The following is a 19,439-nucleotide window of genomic DNA, read 5'->3' on the forward strand; positions in this document are numbered from 1 at the left end:
GAGGTTGTTGGTTCGCTGGCATTAAAGCCGGACCCGTTATTTCGGGCACAGTTAGGCAGCCGGTGGGCAAATCATACGGTGAGTTGACAGCTGAACCAATCATATCAGCCACTTCAGAGGGGAACTAACTCAAAATGCGTTAGAGCTGTGACAACCAACACTGTTGGTTCTATCAACGTTGTTGTTACAGAGTGATGTTTATTTATGCCTCAACTCAGAAGGGGAAGTTGAAAGGCAATTTCAATTATATCTTAATCAAATCTCACCTCTAAAGAAAGATCTAGTTACACTCTAATAGTCCGCTGGAGTCAACGTTCAACAACGGATTACATCTCTGTTATATGTATTGGTTTTGGAGCCGCGAAAGCAGATTCCCTTGAGAGGTGTTACGCTTCAAGCTGAAACCCAAGAAATTCTAGTCAGTGAAGTAATCTATTATATTAGAAGCGCGGGTGAATTGCTCGGCCGAATTAGTTAAAGGTCAATGAGAAATATTGATGGAAATAGAGGCTACCCGGGACTTGTCTTGTATGAATAACAAATCTATAATATTAAACCGAAAAAACCCGCTAAATAACAAGTCTATGTACAACTGAAAATCTACAACTCTTTATACAAATTATTTTAAGCCTTGGGCTTGATGGACTGAGGGTTGCGGAAGATGTTCTTGGGATCGTACTTCGCCTTGATCGACTCCAACTTGGGCAGGTTGCTTCCCCAGTACATCTCCGTAGCTCTGTCGCCCTTGAGCTGCGAGTCAGGGTAATTGACATACATACCCCAAGTACCCGCCTTCAAGGTATTGGAGATACTCTGTCGCAGACCCGTGATCAGGTTGAAACCATCAGAGGGGTACTTCTGGTTCTGAGCAACACTGTCGTAGAACTGGAAGAGGAGAAGGGCGTCGCGATGAACGTAAGCTGTGTCGGTGGGCTTGTGTTTGGAAATCGCGGAGTATTTGCCTCCAGAGATGTCCATCTGCAACCACCATGAGTGACTGCTGCTTTGACCGGTGGTGGAGATGTAGTCGACGAAGGATTTGAATTGAGCGAGAGTGAGCTCAGGTGCTTGAAGACTGCTAGCATAGAAGTTGTCATGCTGCCAATTGTTAGCGAAGAATCACCATTATGTGAAAGGAGATAGACTTACTGCATCGTATGAAGCACTGGTAGGGTTGACATCGACATTGGCACCAGCAAAGTGAGTAACCAGCTGAATCCAATCAACAGTCGTCGCGCTGACTTGAACATTAAACTTGGTAAGCAGCGGCTGAAGAGCCTTCTTGAGCTCAGCTTCCGTACCAACAAAAGCACCATCAACACTGTATCCGCTCTTGGAGATAAACATCTGCATAGTGATTTCCGCAGGCATAGTCTTTCCAAACTCCTGAAAGTCCAGCAAATTCTGAGGAGCGGTTTGCTGATTCCAGTTAAGACCACCAATATCGAAATATGTAATTTGTTCAGGAGCAGCGAAGGTGTCGAACTCGAGCTCGGCGACGACACCGAATGAAGCACCAGCGCCACGAATGGCCCAGAATAAATCGGCGTTCTCGGTCTTAGAGCAGTGAACCACTTTTCCGGTGGGGAGGACCACAGTAGCGCCCTTCATCAAGTCCAGAGTGAGGCCGTACTTGCGCGCGACCATTCCGTAGCCGCCGTGCAGGGCGTGACCACCGATACCAACACCAGGACAAGTTCCATGAGAAAGAGCACGCTTTCCCTGGTTCCAAAGCTCAGTAGCGACGTGGCCAAGCCTAGCGCCAGGTTGAATCTTTGCGGTTCCATCCTTGGCAAGCTTGACACTATACAAGCGATCCAGCTCAATCATGAGATGGCCGTCTTCTCCACCGAAACCAAGGGATGTATAACTGTGGCCACCGCTCTTGGCATTGACTGCGACGCCGTGTTTTGAGCCGCAAGCGACAGCGGCGGAGATTTGAGCGACTGTTGTAGGGACTGCGATGGCGACGGGTTCAAATTGAAGGCGCAGATTGTAGGCGGTGCCGTCTTCGGTCCATGTTGGAGTGCCTTTGCTATCAATTGGAACTTTGGCTTGGACAAGACAGCTGTTCACAGCTTCTCGTTTCGTCGGCACAGCTAACGACTTTGAGGCATTGGCCACGAGGCCGATGACCAAACATTGCAGCGTATTCAGATGCATCGTGAATTAATTGGGGGTATAGAAGAGTGATGGAAGGATGAATGGAATGAGATGAAACAATAGGGGATGGAGCAGATATTAAATGTTATTAAATACATCAACTGCCGTGGCCACCCTCGCACTCGCATGATCCACAGATCGACATGTTACGAACTGACATTCAAGCCCAATACGACATGAGCTAAAGTAAAAACTACGTTGCGGATCTAGCATCAATGGTCCTCGCTGTCCCCGGTTGCATAACAAACATTACACCATCCCTGCCAACGTCACCATAGGAGAAATTACGAACTTTAAGCCGCTAAAACAATAGGTTCTCTTCCCGCGACACTAACTGCCGCTCAATACTAACGTAAGACATGACCAGCAGAGGAAACTCAGATCGAAAATGCAACGTTGATGAAAAGGGTCTCCAGCTAAAAACTGAACTAGTGGCGCTGATTCTCGTGATTCCAAGCCTCAAAGTGCCGATCTACCGCGCAGCATACGAAGTGGACCCTCTATAATTAGCATCTGGCAAATCACGGACCTCACTAAGCATAGGCCATGATGTCACAGCTTGACTAGCTTCAAGCTAGAGTTACTAGTAATGGCAACGTTTATGGGGTTGGAATGATGGCTGCTGACTGTGTTAAAGGGATTGCCGATTTTGAAAGAAGCTTTTCGGGTAGTGCGAAGCATCCAACCTCCGAGTCTACAATTCTCTGATTACAGTTTCTCCAGCTTCAACTTTGCAGCCTGTCAAGATGCCGTCAACGGGCTTGACTTTGACTCCTGACGCCATCAAGCTGATCTGAATTTATCTGCTCGAAGCTCAAGATAGGTAAGTGGTGCACTAATGAACAGGTAGAGTTTCCTGAAATGTCTCTTTTTCAAGCCAGGAAGTCAGAGCTCTGCACAAGTTATCAACGACTAGAGAAATATTAAAAGTGATAATCATCACATTGTATGCAAAATTACCTTGCATCACTTACTTACTGTCCGGAGTTTTTAGGTCCATAACTCAGAGATTTACTAGCAGCGATAGCGGACTAGATGCAATTGCTCAGTGGAACAGCCTTTTCAACTAGCTGGTTGTTGAATCTTGATATGTCTGCCCCTAAAACGCGTGTTTGGAGGCTTCATTAACGATGGTCCCGTCGAGGCACAATGTAATCGTTGTTTTGCCATGGGGTCTGATGCTCTAATACCGTTGACCATGTGAGGCTGCCTTGATGCTCTTGCCATGCCATAAAATAAGAGAAACTACCTAGGTCGCCCAGACAGTATTTGTCATTAATCAGCGTTGTATGAATGAGAGCAGGTACGTGGATAGCTCTACAGGATATGCTGGAAGCCGTCGGTCGGTATGATTTAATGTCTTCTGCCTGCGTCACTAACAGTAGCAATGTGGTAGTAATAGTGACACTTCGCGCCGCTACTTTGCTGAGGAGTCTGTGAGCCATTTACGATGGTTACAAGTTGCGGGTCACTTATTCATGACATTTAACAGCAATGAAGGCACGACAGTCCAGTCATGTTCACTCTCCGAGGATTGTCGTGACTGTGAATCCAAACTTCCTCATGTCGATAGACAGAGAGTAACAGCAAAAGTCACGTTCGAGTCGACCACGTGAACCAGTAAAACGCAAGCCAAGCAGCCTATAAAAGCTGGTCCAGGTACGCACTACAAGCTGTTCCCCAAACCAAGATATTCAACAATACCCCCAATACTTGCCAATATACCCATACCAACATGCCGCTTCGAACTAAGACAGAGATCGCGATAGAGCTCGTTAACGTCAGAGGCGAGATAGACAGGGTAGCAACCGATATAAAGGACGCGAGTTGGGAAATACAAGAGGTCCTGGCGAGAAAGATGGCTGCCGAGTCGATAGTAAGTGGGAACTTTGGGAAAGACGAAAAGGCTGTGGCTCAACAGCAATGTCACGAGATTTGTACACAATTAGCGGGTCTATACCGTAAGCAAGACCGACGCGAGCAGGACTTGGACAACCTAAAGAGGAAGGAGACAAGGCTTAGCAGTCAGTTGCAATCCGCAAACTAGGCGATTGAATACATTCAAAGGGCGTTTCACTTGCAGTATAAGATATACTACCTTTATGGAAGGCTAAATTGTAGGTATAAGAAATGTTATGGGGCTTCAAATCCACACTCTTGCATCTACGACTTCCCTCTTGTAATGAATAAAGCAATGACGTATAGGAGTTGTTCCTTGGTAAAAGCCATGCAGTAATGATCTCATCAAGTCATCATGTACTCGAACCTTGTCAGTATTTTAGAGGCGAACTGGAAACTGTCGAGTTCCTGGGGACCCAACTAGGTATTGAGTTAATTAAAACCTTTCATGTATGAGATTGATGCATCTTGTTGAGAGCTCAGACATCAAGTGCTCTAGCTATCAATCCACTTGAACATGGGAGGGTATTTCGAAACCCTCAATAAGGTTCAGAATTGAGTAATTAGTAGGCTGAGGCATAGTCTATAGTAAACGATGATTGGTTGATTTGTGACAATTGATCCATGAATAACTCCACGACACGTGCTGGAAAGCAGTAAGTCTGATTTACTATTCTCAGCCGCGGTCACTCACTAACAGCAACGACCCTGACATCACACTCAATCATCGTGGTGATTAAGCCCTTTGATTGCGCAGTGCATACTAGACCTCATTGAATGGGCGGTTATGTTGAGTTTGAATCACTCGCCGCTTTCTGCAGCTTCGAACTAACGAAGTTTGTACATCAGTAGATTCACCGCTTCTGCCCAACGTATACCGTGATCCCAAACCGTAGTTCCCTGCATATACAGTGTTGGCGAGAGTCATGATTCACTCTAATTTACCCATCAGTGAAATCTCAGGCAATTGAACTATAAAAGCGAGCCGCGCTCGGGATTTCAACCATTTCCTGCCAAGCAAACCAATCCAAGAACCGTAACAACAACCGCTATAATCTTCCTACCACTCAACAGCACACTCATAACACCATGCCCTCCAAATCCCAGATCGAGGCAGAGCTCAAAAGCCTCAGAATCCGTCTGCAGATGTTGCAAATAAACGTCGACACGGGAAGGCGGGAAATCCAGGCCATGATAAAGGAAAGAACAGAGCTAGAATCAGTTATGAATGGAGGCTATACTCAATCTGAAAAGGATTCGGCACAGAGGCGAAATGTTCAGCTTTGTATGACTCTGAGGAGTCTCTCCCATAGGCAAACACTGCGGGTTCAGGAGTTGGTGAGTTGTCAAGAAAAGGAGAGGGAGCTCGAGAGGGATTTGCGATCAGCGAGTTAGGTCTCCGGGAAGACCCAAGCCCAAGTACGCTTCATGGGCTTGGTTGTGAGTGAAGGATAAGGGTTTACTGCTACCATCTTCCTTTTGCGATAGCCCGTATCTGGCTGTGGAATCCGAAGGGTCCCTCGATGTGCTGATGACTCCTTGTTTGACTCCATTCGCAGCAACTGAAGACAAGCTGGTTAAGATTTTTGTGGAGAGGCCAGTGAGTAGATTGGGTGATGGGTCAAGAGCTACACGCTCCGCAAGCTTCCCCATCAACTCCTCAAGCCTGCTCAAACGCTGCGCGAGGTGTCGCATGGACAGCTGTGATGCCTCTGAATCGTCGGCGAAGTCCTGATCGCGACATATTTTGCCTCGACTTTTGCACGGTGCACACGCAAGATCGTCTTGGGCCGTGAACTGACATCGCATCTTGCGACGCCGACCTTTTGCAAGTTAAACAATGAGCTTTAACCTCGCGAATGCTGAGCCTACATTCCCAGCAGCTATGTGTGCCTTTGCGAATCTTCCAAAGTTGGATGTGTTTTGCGGTTTTTCTGGTTTGTTCATTGTTATTGCCACGAAGAAAGCGGTTAGGCAGGAATGGGAATGCGCGCGGGTTGAATATGGAATCCCAACTGCCAATTAATAAAGTCTGTCTTCATTATTGACCAGTTTAGGTTCATTTGAATTGCCAGCTAGGCATGGTCAACAGGTTTGGGTGGCGCCCTGAATTCGGCGGCTCGGAATATCGATTTTGCAAGAACTCAGATGGGAAAATGACCGCCTTAGATGAGAGGAGACGAGACAGGTGTTGCGAAGATGTAATCTTGAACCAGCAGGCTCAAGCACGAGAAAATGGGTTCACGTTCGACTAGTGTACAAGTAGCGTAGAAACTCGATAAACTGGCATTTCCACTTCTCCTTCGCTTATGCACAATCTGCCCCGCTATGCCCTTACTTGAGCCATAGAAAGCCTTTCGTTCCTCAAGGCAAATATGAGCTCTTTTTCTTCCTTATCCGCTCTCCGTCCCAGCATCTCATCATACGATGGCATCCGATCTTCCCGAACAACATCAGGCCCTCGTCCTCGAGGATCGTGAGGCCGGTTTCGAGCTCAAAACGCTGTCAACGCCGCAGCCCGGTCCTGGCAGCGCCATCATTCTCATCGAGTCCGCTGGGATACTTCCATACCATCATCAAGTCATCCGCCATTACCCAATCCCCATCCCGCTCGTTGGCGGCTTTAGTGCGATCGGACGCATTGCAGCAATCGGCCCAGACGCAGTTGCACTGCAGCTGGGTCAGCTCGTGTACGTGGACTGTGTTATACATGCGCGCGACGACCCGGATGAGTTTTTCCTATCGGCCGTCATCGAGGGATTCACGGATGGAAGCAAAAAATTGATGCGAGACGTATGGCGCGATGGGACGTTTGCCGAATATTTCAAGGCTCCGCTGGAGAACTGCATCCCGCTCAACGAGAATCGTTTGTGCAAAGAGCTAGGATATTCGATCCCGGAGCTTACGTACATGGCCTACTTGCTCGTCCCGTATGGGGGGCTAAGAGACATCAAGCTTGAACCGGGTGAAACCATTGTCATCTGCCCAGCGACCGGCGGATACAGCGGCGCAGCGGTACAAGTTGCCCTCTCGATGGGCGCGAGAGTGATTGCCATGGCTCGGAATGGAGAGAAGCTAGCCAAGCTGAAAGAGCATGTGGAGAAGACATCCCCCGGTGCGAATCTCGAGACAGTACTCATTACAGGAGACGAAAGCAACGATGCCGCTGCCCTGAGAGCTTTTGGCACCATTGACGCCGCGCTCGACTTAACACCATCAACTGCCGCCACGTCGGCGCATACGAAGAGTGCGATCCGGGCGCTGCGACGGGGAGGGAGGGTGAGCCTGATGGGCTCAACTAACAACATCGGCGCTGGTGAAATCTTGACAAACGATATTACTCTGAAAGGTGAGAATTTCTCGAATTGACGGCCTGGCTTACTGACGCTTCCCAGGGAAAATGATGTACGACAGGCCGGACATCCTGCAGTTGATCAAAATGCTTGAGAGAGGTCTGTTCTCCCGCGGCACCAACTTTGTTGACGTCAAGACATTTGCTCTGGGAGACTGGAAACAGGGTCTAGACACCGCGGCTGACCATGTGGGCATCGGCAAGTGTGCCGTCTTTGTTCCACGGGCTTAAGCTCTCGTCATTCTACACCCCATGATATGCCTTATACTGACGATGATATTCGGGACCGAATGTTCGTTTCGGTCCTTCCGGCCGGTCCCTGGCGTGCACGTGGCTGGTCAGTCTGATTCTGCCCTTGTTGACCGCCCTCGTGGTACCATGTCGTGCGTGACATTGGTTTCCTTTATAGCGCGCTGCTAAGATATAAAAAGAGACCATTCTAACCTAACGTACTACACTAGTGAGTACTGTTGGAGAAGTGGCATTACATGATGATGTTACACAGGCAGCCCCCCCAGGGAAGATGTCACCCATGATATCTGAATTATTAGAACAGTGTTTCAGATCTGTTATAGGATTAGCAGGTCTAGTATCTTGGCCTCGCCCCCTCGGATACAAGGACAACGGGGGAGAACGAAGAATAGGGAGGACTACAAATACACTTAGAATCATCCTAACATTATCTTTCATTATCAGTTTCCTAGTAAGGGCGCGCTATCTGATAAAAGATTGGGCGACTTTATCGTTATGTTTCCACAACGCCCATACGTGATATCACTCGTTTATATATGGCTAACTCAGTCACATTCTCGCCCCTCGTCTTATGTCCTCCGTTCGATCCCGGCTACAACAACTATTCCATGTCTTCTGCCACTGTAGCACGCACTTTCAATCCAAAATCGCGGAACAAAGCGTAACTCTCAGATCGCATCGGACTGAGAGGCTCGGTAAGCTGAAAATCGAATGCCCGCAGCAACTATACCGTCGCAAGTCAGTGGAAATTATACCCTTGGGATGAACTCTGTTTGGCAACAAACCTCGAAGTACACTTTTTGCAGCTCCATAAACGCCAGCGGCTTTCCAGCACACATCCATCGGCCGTGACCAAAGTTCATTTCGACGTTGCGACGCATCTCGGCGAGATTGGAGGCTGAAAGACCAATGAAGCGTTCTGGTCGAAAGACATCGGCGTCTGGGCCGAAGAGGGCTTTGGAACCTAAGATAGCCGAGAAGTTGATGGCGATGGATGTGCCACCGGGAATGAAGTACCCGTTGATGGTGTCGCCGCCAGCTGGTACCTCTTTCGCTTGCTGTCCAGTTGTCACTGGCCGCATACGGAGACCTTCATATATAACTGCCTGTCGGGAGGGAGTTCGGGTGTTAGTATTCCATACACGGTAAATTCTGCGTAAATGTACTCACTTGGAGATAAGGTAGCTCGCGTGCCTGAGCAGCAGTAACTGGACTTGAAGCCCTTCCCTCACGAACAGCGCCTCGAATCTCTTCCTTCAGCTTCCGATAGACGCGAGGACACGACATGAGGTAGAATAGAGTGACTCGGATAGCCGCTGCAGTGGTATCGGATCCCGCGACGAACATGAAAAGCGTCTCGGACTGGGCATTACCCTCGGATAGACCATGGACTTTGAACGAGCTCTGATAGCAGAAGATATCAATGGTCGTTCAACAAATCTGCTGGATAGGGGAAAGTGAGGCACTCTGACATACCAACATATCTGTCTTCTCTGTCTGGTCTTGACTATAGCGTTGTCGGACGTTGTCATTCGTAACTCTAAGCGCCATGAGTTAGTCCAAGATTGTTCCATGAATTACTTGACAATCGGAAGGAAGTGCCACATACTTCATCAGCGGGCCAATTCCATGAGTATCAGTCTCGCGTGGCCCAAAATACTTGAGAAACGTAGTCGAGTACATCACAGCTCGGATCCACGGTACATCACTTGTCAGCGCCATCAAAGGCATATGCTCATCCAACCCCTCATAGAACCTGTACGGGTCCGAGTCAGAAGTGCAGCAACCAAACTCCGTCCCGAGCGCCACTTTGGAAATGACGTCGAGGGTGAAATACGACAAGACGTTGAGGAGGGGCAGTGTACGGATTAAACCAGATGCGGGCTCCGAGAGATATTTGCGACGAATCAAGGATATGAGGCTGTTGATCTGCTGGTCTACAGCACCCTCGAGATTCGGCGTATCGCGACCACTATACGCAGGGGCCACCCTTGCTTTCGCGCGATCATGTTGGCGAGGATCTCTCACTGCAAACATAGTTTCGTGGTACGGATTGAACCGAACACCGTCGACCCAAGAGGATTTGCCATATGAGCTCTTTGTCGCCGACATGCGCTTGACGAGCTCAACATCTGAAGTGAGCAGGACCTCCGGGCCAATTCGCACCAACGAGCCGTATTTTTCATCGAGAGCAACGAATACATGGTGCTGTTTACCACTGTAGGCAATCCAACCGTTCCAGATGTAGCTCAGTCCTGCAAACCAGGGGCCTGGGACGTGTCGGAGACGATACCATGCTAGAAAGGTTGTGCCGAGCCACCAGGATGACAGCAAGCAGAAAACGGCTATGCCAATGCCACTAGAAGTCGGGAATTCTGATAGATAAGATAAGGTCATCGCTACTTGTAGGTTTCTATTAGATATTGACTTGGCCGTCTCTTCACCGAAATACAGGGGGAAAAACGTTGAAGGGTTGAATGGGGATACAATTGAGATCTTAAACGCATTTGCAAATCAGGCTGGGAGTCTAGATATCCTCACTAACATCTCAGGAGCAGTGTCTCATAATTGTTCTTTCGTTCTGTATTTAGCCGGTTGGTAGTAAAAGACAGCCATATCTACCTTATACAGCCTCGCGCATATGCAGTTGCTTTGTCACGCTTATGCATTACATTGCAGATTGGCATAAATACGACCGCCTTCGACGGCCAACAGCCAATAATCACTTTTCTATTTATCTTCTCCGTTTTCGAAACGTATCACTTGACTCTTTGTCTCTTCTGGGTCTGCAGGTAAGAAAGTCACATGCTTTGCATGCATACATAATCGTCATACATCCCGGAATGAAGCCCGGAAAGGCGCTTCCTGGTGGCAGTTCATCATGCCCATTTGGCGTGGAAGGCCTCAAAATCAAATACTGCGGCTTCAAATGCATCGGGCTGGACTTGAAGCAGTGGCAACGCATTTCTGTGAGAATTACACCACAGTTTTCTTCCTGTCTGGTTCCCAGCTGGCTCGAGGAGGGATAAGACAATCACTAGGACGTATCTAAAAGAGAGGAAGTATGTACGTCCTGGTGGAGGTCAGTGACTAATAAATGCATACTGGGGCAAAGATCTGCACGTTCTTGAGCGCGGCCGGCAAATGATATTTCCGTTATGTGATATTCAGGATAACGTTACCCGTGCCCGCGGGCTATGATTCCAAGGCAGGCCAGTCAACTGATGACCGATACCACCAATGAAAGCCACCAGCACCATGGATCAGGCTGTATTATGAGGGTTTTGCACGTACTTGTCGAAATCAAATAAGCAACCAAGGTAGGTCTTTTCGGTGTTGCTGAACCGAGGCTTAGTTGAATTGATCTTTAGCCTGGAATGAAAATAATATGGAGGCTATCCTTCTCCAGTTAGGGATTGGCCTCAATGCTCAAGACGAAGAAAGCCGTGGAATCCTGAAGCTTGAGATTGGCTCCTTCATGGACAGAGATGTCCCCGTAATCTATCGACCTTTTTATGATGTCCTCGATACAGGTTTTATGTGGGGTATGGACCCAGGATTATTTGACCTACCTGAACACACCCATCATGAACACAACCTGGTATTTCGAGACGCCATTGAACAGACGGGGGATCTGGCACTGGCGATCCAGGCTGTTTTGACACTACTCTTCCAGATGACTTACTACTATCTCATGGACGAATACAACGTTGCGGTGCCAATTACAACCACGCATGCAGTCATCCCGGTACGATGGCTAGGGCTGAAGCTGGTCATCATTCTTGTGGCTGTACACCTCTTTCTGATGTTCTTGATAATATGCCCCTTTTCAAAGTGGACGAGAGTATCTGCACTGGGTAATGCATGGCAGGCGGTTGCACATGCAGCCTTCAAGACCACGGATTTCGAGTCGGCAGATACTGCGTTGGACAAAGAGGTGGAGAATTGGACGAAGGTTACGGGACGGGATAGTGAAATCTTCATACTGTCACGCACTGCAGACGGTGATAAAATCAAATTTTCTTGCAGGAACCGGGGAACAATGGGGGAAACCCTCCCTTAACCCATGAAGTAGAGGGCCACGTGGATAACACACTGTTGCCCGAGAGCTAGGACTGCGGCATATCGAAGGATGCTGTGAACAAGTCCATGACGAGATAAGGATAAGGTTACCGTTACCGCTCACCACTGTCGAAACATAGCGTGGCGAATGATGGGCGAGACAAAGCTTGAGAAGCCTGCGGTTGGAGACCGAAAATAACACAGTCACTTTCACGTTGCAAAGGTATCAGATGCCCTGAAAAGAAGTACGTGACCAGATTCAATTTAGCTACCTGAACTATCTGGTCCACTACATACTCTTCCCAAATCTGTCTAACAAAATCCACACAACGGGATTTACAGACGCAGCCCGCATAATCAGGAGCTGGGAAGGTACTCAACCGGCTACTGTCGACCCTGGTATTCAGCAGCCTTGGGTTGTTCATCGACCTATAAACGTTAGTCACATAGCGTTTCACGTTACGGTTAGGGGGTTTACTTACATCCTTGGAAGACGAATCAACTCGTGGAGTTTCTCGGCCGAGGTCAAGAGCACTTTGAGCGAAGCCGCTTAGATCTGGAACTGTGCTCCGATTATGGCCCGAAGGTCCAGTGGATGAGTCATCTAGGAACTGAGACTGTGATCCGGAACACTGTAATGTAGGTCTAACTTCGGAACACATGATACGACTCAGTGACATCTCGGCCCGACGTCCGCCACGAGCTCCAGTCTCTTCATTTCTTGAAAAGGAGGGCTGTTGGTTAGAAGGGCCAGCTTCGTGCTGTTCTGCAGCTTGAGGTCGAATTGCGCCCCGAGGCTCAAGGTGAGTTCCGTTTGAATATCCATGACTGGGTAGGCGAAATGGATGGTAAGGAACGAATGGACCTGCAGCAGTGAATGCATGTGCCGGATCAGAAGGCTGTGCATTTCTACCAACAGAAGTCAAGTCGATTACTTCTCGACGGTACGGATGCATACTGCGTTCCTCTGGACGTGGAAGCTGGCGCTCATCCGCACGTTCCCGTGTCCTTTCACTCGATGGCCCAGCATTTCTGGTTTCCCAAGGCCTTTGAACATCTCCCTCACTCATTGACGCAGTCCTTCTTGCGGATCCATCTCTCCAAGGCCCATCAAATACACCAGGCGATGGTCCGATTTGCTGAGAGAGGGTTCTCGATCGAGGCTCATGCGAAGTTTGATACGGACTTGCAGTTCCAGCTTGATATTGATCTCGGGTAGGGTAAGTCCTGCCCGAGACCTCATAGTCACGTCCAGAATGCCAAGAGCGCTGCTGATCCTGATACCCGGCGTCGTGCGGGCTGGAGATCCCATAGTCTTCGGTGAGCGGATACGGCGTAATCCGGGGTAGCCATCGAGGTGGGGAAGGGCTCCGCGGTCGATACATGGGCGGGTGGCTTGTAGAATGGATTCCAGGGGAACGGTGATCATTGGCACTCCCGAATACCGTGGCCGGCTTTGGGGAAGGGGGACGACGCCCCTGTGTCGACGCACCGTGAAACGATCCACGCGCAGAACAGTTGTACTCTCCCATTGCAGCGTAATTAAGGTACTCCTGGTCGTGGCGAGGTGGCACCTGAGGGATTGTGGGTAGAGAAGTACCTTGAGCCACAGATTCATCACGACGGCGCTTCGAGGGTACATGGTTCACAGGAGGTGCCGGACGTGCATCCCTCTCAAAATCCCTAATCGGGTGGTCATGATCCTGAACCTTTGGCAGCCCGTGGCTTCGTGGGGTCTCATCGCTCGATTCTGGCTCCGACAGTGGGGGTGAAGGTCGAGATCGCTCTCGAGGTTGATTCACATGGCTATCTAGGTAGCCAGCCTTCGGATCGGAAGATGGATGTTGAGATTGGCTTGGACCTCTATGGGAATATTGGCCTGAGGGTCCACCGTTCCGATCATGCGGAAATCCCTGGTCCTGGGGTGCGTAGACCATTGGTGGGTGAGCTGGTACAGGAAGTAGCTGTTGTTGTTGTTGGTACTGTACGAGACCTCGTTTTTCCGGTCGGCTTTTTATCTCCGACACAAGCTCAGCCATGGTGCGAACAACCAGAACACACGTACCCTTAACTTCCACAAGAGCGTAATTATGGCTTGGCTTGTACAAAATTGGCTCTGCGTCAACCTCCATGATACCAAAAATATCATCATCCAACGAAGCGCCAACGATGACAGCATTCTTCGGAGAGACTCGGCATACATCTAGGGCCTTTTGAAACACGCGAGCGTCTGGCTTGCGCACTGTTGGATCTGCCGGAGTTATCAAAGCATCGATGTAGTGCCAGAAATTGAGATCCTTCACAACATCCCACTCAACAACATCGTCGACAACAACAATCGCGTACTCGAGCTGCTTCAACTCCCCCAAATACCGAGAAGCGCCGCGGACTTCGAACCGGTTGCGGCTGAATTCACCAGCAAACTCGCGGCCGATCAGTTGCCGCTCACTCGCCGGCGGCAGATTAAGATCAAGCTGTTGAAAAATCATTCCGACTTTATCAATCGAAACCTGTGGAATGCTGTTGGGTTGAATGCCGCGCGGATCTGACCGATGGATCTGGCGGTGGAGGAGCTGTCGGTACGCCGCAGTCATGGCAGCATGGTAGCCGCGTTTGAGCTCTTCCATGGATTTCTTCCGAAGGTCCGGGCTGAGCTGCCTGCACTTCTCAAGACCACGCTCAGTCGCATGGTCGCGGTCGAAGAGGGCGTTCAGTGTGAAGAAGATGACCTTTCCGCCTTGGAGATGGAGTGCCAATTTCTCTGGGGGTTTAGGAGGCGGTAGTGGGTTGACAGCCATTGCCTCCTTGCTTGAGCTTGGCTGGGAGGACATTTTGCAACGAGAACCTGTTGAAGAGTTTTATTTGAATGAGTGTGTGAGGAAGAAAAAAACCGGCTCTTATATAGAAGACTTAATGCGCTCATGTTCAGGCAAGACACTGAGTTTGTTTCAAAGAAATAGATGCATTATAAGTTTTTTATTTATTCGCGCAAAAGTATATACCTTCCATGCGCTCGAGATGATGAAGTGCCCTATGGCTCAGAGATGCAATGATGGAAGCCTTCTCGTGTTGTCGAAAAAAGCTTGATACAAAAGAATTGATAGAGTTAAACTTTTGGAGGTAGCTATTGATTGAACTCTATCTTTTTATCCGTTGTGAGATTGATAAATTATATTTCATCGTAAGTCTGACAGCCTGATTAATCTTCGCCGATTATCAGATCCGCCTTTAGTGGCCATTCAACTTTTTTTCCATCCACTTTCCGATCAGTCCGTTAGACGGATTCTCAATAAAATAAACATTCACGATATAAACAGCGCAAAACACTATGCAATAAACTCTTAACAAGCTGATCAAACCATGTATGGAGAGCAAATGCACAAGAACCTCCGACCCGGGTACGTCAAGAGTAAGTTCAGTTGATATCAAAGCACAAAGTGCTCACAACGCTCACCATGTCAGAATCTGAGTATGTTGGCGGATCTTCAAAGCCTGCGACATGCTAGCGAGGCTCTGGTCTTGTCTCTACTGTGTCGAATTCTATTGATGCTGCGCTTTGCGTGGCCTTCATGCTCGAAGGACTTGTCCTGCTTGTTCACCCAACTTGGATGCATTCGCTTGCTAATGTGAGTTTCCTACTGAGTTGCCTCATCATGAGTATGGTCTCAGAGAATGGTGTAATGGCAAGAGTCGCTCAGAAAGCGAGACTGCTGATATTTTTCTGCTTGCTTCCTCAACCAGTCCAAGGTTCCAGGAATGAAAGTCAAACGAGGCGGCAAAAGTTATGTCACATGATTATTCACTGACGAGATTGGTCTCACATCTGTGTTGCAACCTGATTCAAAACAAATTGGTGTAAAAACAATTTCGCTGTCGCTTCCTCAACTGGCGCATCTCACAAACACTGAGTCCGGGAATTCATCCTGCGGGTCTGGCAGCGGATTGCGACCAAAGTTTTACCAGATTGAGCTATGGCGATCTACACATGCTCATTTCGGCAATGGAGATATCGCAGGGTCGTCGGGTCATCTATTCCCGCAGCGCACGACAACCGTTGGACAAAAGGATCAGCTGATTGCCGGCAAAAGAGCCCTATTATTTATCCATTACTCCACTGCACCTTGGCCATCAAGGGTCTGGTCGGTCAACAAACAAGGGGCCAATGTCACGGTTCGGTTGGCGGCTTCTAGAGCACGTGGGCTGTCAACGGTTAGGTCCCTTGCAGTAGCCATGGCAAAGTGCCATTGCGAACAGGGATCAGGGGCTTCGATTTTCCCGTCAAAAGTGCATGAGTCGGATAAGCTTGATGGCATTTAACTAGCAAGGTTTGTGGGAAATGCACGAAACTTCGAATCTGGAAGTCTGTTCATCTCAGTGCCACGATGAACCAATCAGCGCTGAACATCAATGCGCGCATAATTCCCTGCAAAGTTTAAACCACCATTCTTCAAAGCCCATTCGTGGAAAGACTACTGATGGCTTGTCGCAAATAACGAGGGAGCACTAATGCACCACGAGCCGTTCCCTATTTGCTTATCTCAGTCCCCAGCACGTTGATGATCAGCGCGAGTCATGTCTCGTCTGTCAAACTGCGGGACCCTTGCATCTAAAGCTGCGGACCCATGGTGAACGGCCAATGCCGAGCTGTCACGAATACCGCTTTCCGATTTTTATACGAATTTCTTGTTTGGTATTGACCTATCACAACTTCTACTCAAATCCTGCACCGTCCTTCAGGGTCCTTTTGATGAAACACACGACAAGGCTGTTCCATACTAGTTCGCCTCTGCTCCCTGAGCTCCGCACTTCTTCTCACAATAGTAGGTAAACTGAGATTCATGGTCAGCCAGTAATCCAAAAGAGACCCAGTAACAGGGACTGGGGACAGTATGCTACGTTACTCACCTCGTCACCGCCAATATGCCAGTCCTTGGACTCACAGACAAGACCATCCTACTTCGTGTTAGCGCCTCATTCTATCAAGACATTACACCTGGGTTGTCCCACAAAGCGACAGTCAGGGCACTTGTCCCACTGTTTGTTGCCAGTATTGCGGTTCCTGTAGTAGTTGCAGGCGCAGTTGGTAGCGCCGGGAAGAATCTCATAGTTCACCTTCCAGTTGTAACTGGGGCTCCATGGCGTTCCTCCGATGGGGTCGTAGTGGCGGTTGGTGACGCAGACAGCTTGGCTGTGAAGCTTTGCAGAAGCGCTGTTGAGATCTTGTTAGTACTGAGGTGTGTGGGTGTGGACCCTAGGGAATCGTACAGAGTCGCGAGAGCGAGAAGAGAGGTGATGCTGAGGAACTGCATTGTGACTTGTGATGTGAGAGAGAGGGACAATGAAGATTCAGGCTGGGGCTGAGAGAGGTAGGGAAGAATGTGATACTGGATGATCTGGGCTTCAACAATGGGATCGAGAGTGCTTATATGCTGAACATCGCGGCTAAATCTCAAGGACGAGCCCAAAGGCGGAAGATTCAACTCTTTCATGCCAACCCGTGGCCCAGGCATTGTCTGACTGTTATCTGAAGCTATACCCTTTTCTCAGACCTGACCTGCCAATTTCGTACTCGAGTCATGCTATACCATAGATAACCAGGATACATCGTGTCTCCAAGTCCTATCGCTCTCCCACGAGGCTTGGCAGTCACAACTTTGTGGACGAAAACACCATAAGTGAAGTCATTATAGCAATAGCTCTGTAAGCTACTCGACCAGTGATAATTTAATCCGTATCTCGGACCGACGTATCAACCTTGTTGTCGTGATCGTCAGTGTTAGTTGGACCCGTCGACTAGCGAGTCACCTTCCTAATGCACCAGAAGCTCGGGTCTTACCGAGACCTAGACGGGATAAACCCACAATCACTGATACATTGATATCCTGTCAATGGACGATCTTTGTAGCCGCGCAAATAGCCTCAAGTTTGGGCACGTTGGGAGATTACGAGAGAGTCTCCGGAAGCAGATGAGAAGCAACTGCCGATGTTGCAGTGATGAGTGAATTATCAACGGCCTTGATAGAATGAGATATACTTTGAGGATTTGGGTTTCCGGCCTTCCATACTTGGGTATAAAGGGGTGAGCTGCTCTTGGCAGCAGAACGGCTTTCATTCTTCAACCAGCACCTCTTTTCCAACTTCTCAAGAACTTCTCTCTATCTTACCTTCTCTGGAGTCTTCGAAAGATGATTGCCCCTAAATTTATCCTGCTCAGCCTGGCCGCTGTTGCCAGTGCTGCTCCGTTCATGACTGAGCGAGATCTCAACGCGACCCTCTGGACCCCCGACCACATCCTCAAGCAAGATGAAGTCATCCTCTACGGCGAAGGTCGCAGTAAGTCACCATCTCACTTTCAAAACTCATCATAAGTTAACATACTCTCAGTGGAGGTTGTCCACGTCAGCGTCTATGAGAAACTTCTCGAGTCAGAGGGCATCTCCCCCATCACTCCTGAAATCGACCAAGACTGGCTCGACGCCGGATCCAAGGCCATTGCTCCCCGCAATGTCGAGGAACGTCAGTCCTGCGGCTCCACCACCTCCTACGTGACCGACCGCACCGAGCGCTTCGTCGACTGGGACGTGCAAATGTCCCCCGTCGTCATCGGCGCCGGCCGCAGCGGCATCGACGTCAGCGTCGCATCCTCTTTCAGCATCTCCAACGGCGTTTCCGTCAGCGCGGGTCTCGATCTCAAAGCCGTCAAGGACCGTCTCGGCGCCAGCTTTGGTATCAACTACTCTCGCACCTGGACTACTCAAGCCACCGTCACTGTCCGCGGTACCGTGCACGATGGTGAAACTGGTGTTGTTATTACTCGACCTTGGACTAACCGCCGTTACGGACGTCAGTTCAGAGGATGCGTTGGGTCTATGCAGCAGACTGGTACGTGGATGGCTGATGCGCATGAGGAGGGTTCTTATGAGGGTGTTAAGTGGGTTGCTGGTGCTATTACTATGTGTATTAAGAGACAGAGCGGTATTCCTCTTTCTCGATGCAATGGTGGTGGAAACTTCCGGTAATTCGTTGTCGATGGGTCTAGAGCCGGTACGAGTCATGGCCATGGTATATAACCTGCTACTTGGTTGGTGCAAAGACCGAGCATATAGTAGGGAAGTATAAGGAATTAGGGTATTTAGCAGGTAGATAGTCTAAGGTAGTGGCTAGGTCTGTAATTAGCTGGAAAAACTTTTTAAGATAGAATATAAGTAAGATTATTGTTTACTTAACATATTATAGCTAATAATTACTTCTTTTCTTTTAAATATTTTATATTAATAGATTAAGGTAATATACTTAATAAATTAATAGGCTAAATAAGTAAATAGGCTGGATAAGTAAGTTATATTATATATTTTATATTTTATATTAACTATATTTAATCATTATAAGCTATGAGATTTTCTCAAGTTATAAATTAAGTAATTAACTTAATTATTTATTTAAAATTTCTAAAATATATTATATTATCTTTAAAAAGTACGTAATTATTATATAACTTTTTTATTCTAAGTAATATTACTCCTTTAGTTAAAATACCCTACTTATAGTATAATAAACTATTATAAATCACTTTTTTTGTTATGGTGATTCCTAAGTAGGAAAGTCAGGTAGGTTTAACGGTATTGTATTAACTAAAGCTTTGGCAAGAGGAAACTCTGCTATGAGGCAATTTCAGGAAAAGGGTACTATTCGTATCCGAATCGTTATAGTC

The 19,439-nt window shown here is 48.4% G+C and overlaps 8 protein-coding genes across 8 annotated transcripts; 3 read left to right on the forward strand and 5 right to left on the reverse strand.

Moving 5' to 3' along the window:
• Positions 1-474: 474 nt before the first annotated feature.
• On the reverse strand, positions 475-2,272 carry FOBCDRAFT_230395 (chitooligosaccharide oxidase). Its single transcript, XM_031187623.3, has 2 exons — positions 1,150-2,272; positions 475-1,098 (listed from the first exon to the last, which is right to left on the reverse strand). The coding sequence occupies exons 1-2, from the start codon at positions 2,161-2,163 to the stop codon at positions 625-627; spliced, it is 1,488 nt and encodes a 495-aa protein (XP_031034888.2). The 5' UTR covers positions 2,164-2,272; the 3' UTR covers positions 475-624.
• Positions 2,273-5,122: 2,850 nt separating this feature from the next.
• On the reverse strand, positions 5,123-5,889 carry FOBCDRAFT_297692 (uncharacterized protein). The gene has a single exon (XM_059611915.1). The coding sequence runs from the start codon at positions 5,869-5,871 to the stop codon at positions 5,446-5,448; it is 426 nt and encodes a 141-aa protein (XP_059467787.1). The 5' UTR covers positions 5,872-5,889; the 3' UTR covers positions 5,123-5,445.
• A 566-nt stretch (positions 5,890-6,455) lies between these two features.
• On the forward strand, positions 6,456-7,752 carry FOBCDRAFT_50583 (chaperonin 10-like protein). The gene is made up of 2 exons (XM_054706606.2): positions 6,456-7,411; positions 7,458-7,752. Exons 1-2 carry the CDS (start codon positions 6,490-6,492, stop codon positions 7,643-7,645), a joined length of 1,110 nt encoding a protein of 369 aa, XP_054562581.1. The 5' UTR covers positions 6,456-6,489; the 3' UTR covers positions 7,646-7,752.
• Positions 7,753-8,267: 515 nt separating this feature from the next.
• FOBCDRAFT_188596 (cytochrome P450) lies at positions 8,268-10,063 on the reverse strand (the record flags this gene model as incomplete). Its single annotated transcript, XM_054706607.1, has 5 exons — positions 8,268-8,390; positions 8,452-8,772; positions 8,837-9,070; positions 9,143-9,206; positions 9,276-10,063. The coding sequence occupies 5 exons, from the start codon at positions 10,061-10,063 to the stop codon at positions 8,268-8,270; spliced, it is 1,530 nt and encodes a 509-aa protein (XP_054562582.1).
• Positions 10,064-11,054: 991 nt separating this feature from the next.
• On the forward strand, positions 11,055-11,729 carry FOBCDRAFT_205705 (uncharacterized protein; the record flags this gene model as incomplete). Its single annotated transcript, XM_059609158.1, has 1 exon — positions 11,055-11,729. One exon carries the CDS (start codon positions 11,055-11,057, stop codon positions 11,727-11,729), a length of 675 nt encoding a protein of 224 aa, XP_059467788.1.
• Positions 11,730-11,974: 245 nt separating this feature from the next.
• On the reverse strand, positions 11,975-14,684 carry FOBCDRAFT_263657 (uncharacterized protein). Its single transcript, XM_031187619.3, has 2 exons — positions 12,211-14,684; positions 11,975-12,157 (listed from the first exon to the last, which is right to left on the reverse strand). Exons 1-2 carry the CDS (start codon positions 14,557-14,559, stop codon positions 12,113-12,115), a joined length of 2,394 nt encoding a protein of 797 aa, XP_031034884.2. The 5' UTR covers positions 14,560-14,684; the 3' UTR covers positions 11,975-12,112.
• Positions 14,685-16,503: 1,819 nt separating this feature from the next.
• FOBCDRAFT_242976 (uncharacterized protein) lies at positions 16,504-17,037 on the reverse strand (the record flags this gene model as incomplete). The annotated part of the gene is made up of 4 exons (XM_031187618.3): positions 16,504-16,557; positions 16,634-16,681; positions 16,736-16,937; positions 16,994-17,037. 4 exons carry the CDS (start codon positions 17,035-17,037, stop codon positions 16,504-16,506), a joined length of 348 nt encoding a protein of 115 aa, XP_031034883.3.
• Positions 17,038-17,913: 876 nt separating this feature from the next.
• On the forward strand, positions 17,914-18,747 carry FOBCDRAFT_278578 (uncharacterized protein; the record flags this gene model as incomplete). The annotated part of the gene is made up of 2 exons (XM_031187617.2): positions 17,914-18,061; positions 18,113-18,747. The coding sequence occupies 2 exons, from the start codon at positions 17,914-17,916 to the stop codon at positions 18,745-18,747; spliced, it is 783 nt and encodes a 260-aa protein (XP_031034882.2).
• Positions 18,748-19,439: the final 692 nt, after the last annotated feature.

This window comes from Fusarium oxysporum, chromosome VIII (genome assembly GCF_013085055.1).
Source record: "Fusarium oxysporum Fo47 chromosome VIII, complete sequence".
NCBI classification, from domain to species: Eukaryota; Fungi; Ascomycota; class Sordariomycetes; order Hypocreales; family Nectriaceae; genus Fusarium; species Fusarium oxysporum.

Bases quoted from the DNA above. Each gene is read 5' to 3' on its own strand.
- FOBCDRAFT_230395 (XM_031187623.3), bottom strand. From the start codon at position 2,163: ATGCATCTGAATACGCTGCAATGTTTGGTCATCGGCCTCGTGGCCAAT. The intron at 1,099-1,149 runs GTAAGTCTATCT...AACAATTGGCAG, and splicing joins CCAGTGCTTCATACGATGCA to CATGACAACTTCTATGCTAG.
- FOBCDRAFT_297692 (XM_059611915.1), bottom strand. From the start codon at position 5,871: ATGCGATGTCAGTTCACGGCCCAAGACGATCTTGCGTGTGCACCGTGC.
- FOBCDRAFT_50583 (XM_054706606.2), top strand. From the start codon at position 6,490: ATGGCATCCGATCTTCCCGAACAACATCAGGCCCTCGTCCTCGAGGAT. The intron at 7,412-7,457 runs GTGAGAATTTCT...GACGCTTCCCAG, and splicing joins AAACGATATTACTCTGAAAG to GGAAAATGATGTACGACAGG.
- FOBCDRAFT_263657 (XM_031187619.3), bottom strand. From the start codon at position 14,559: ATGTCCTCCCAGCCAAGCTCAAGCAAGGAGGCAATGGCTGTCAACCCA. The intron at 12,158-12,210 runs GTAAGTAAACCC...TAACGTTTATAG, and splicing joins TTGATTCGTCTTCCAAGGAT to GTCGATGAACAACCCAAGGC.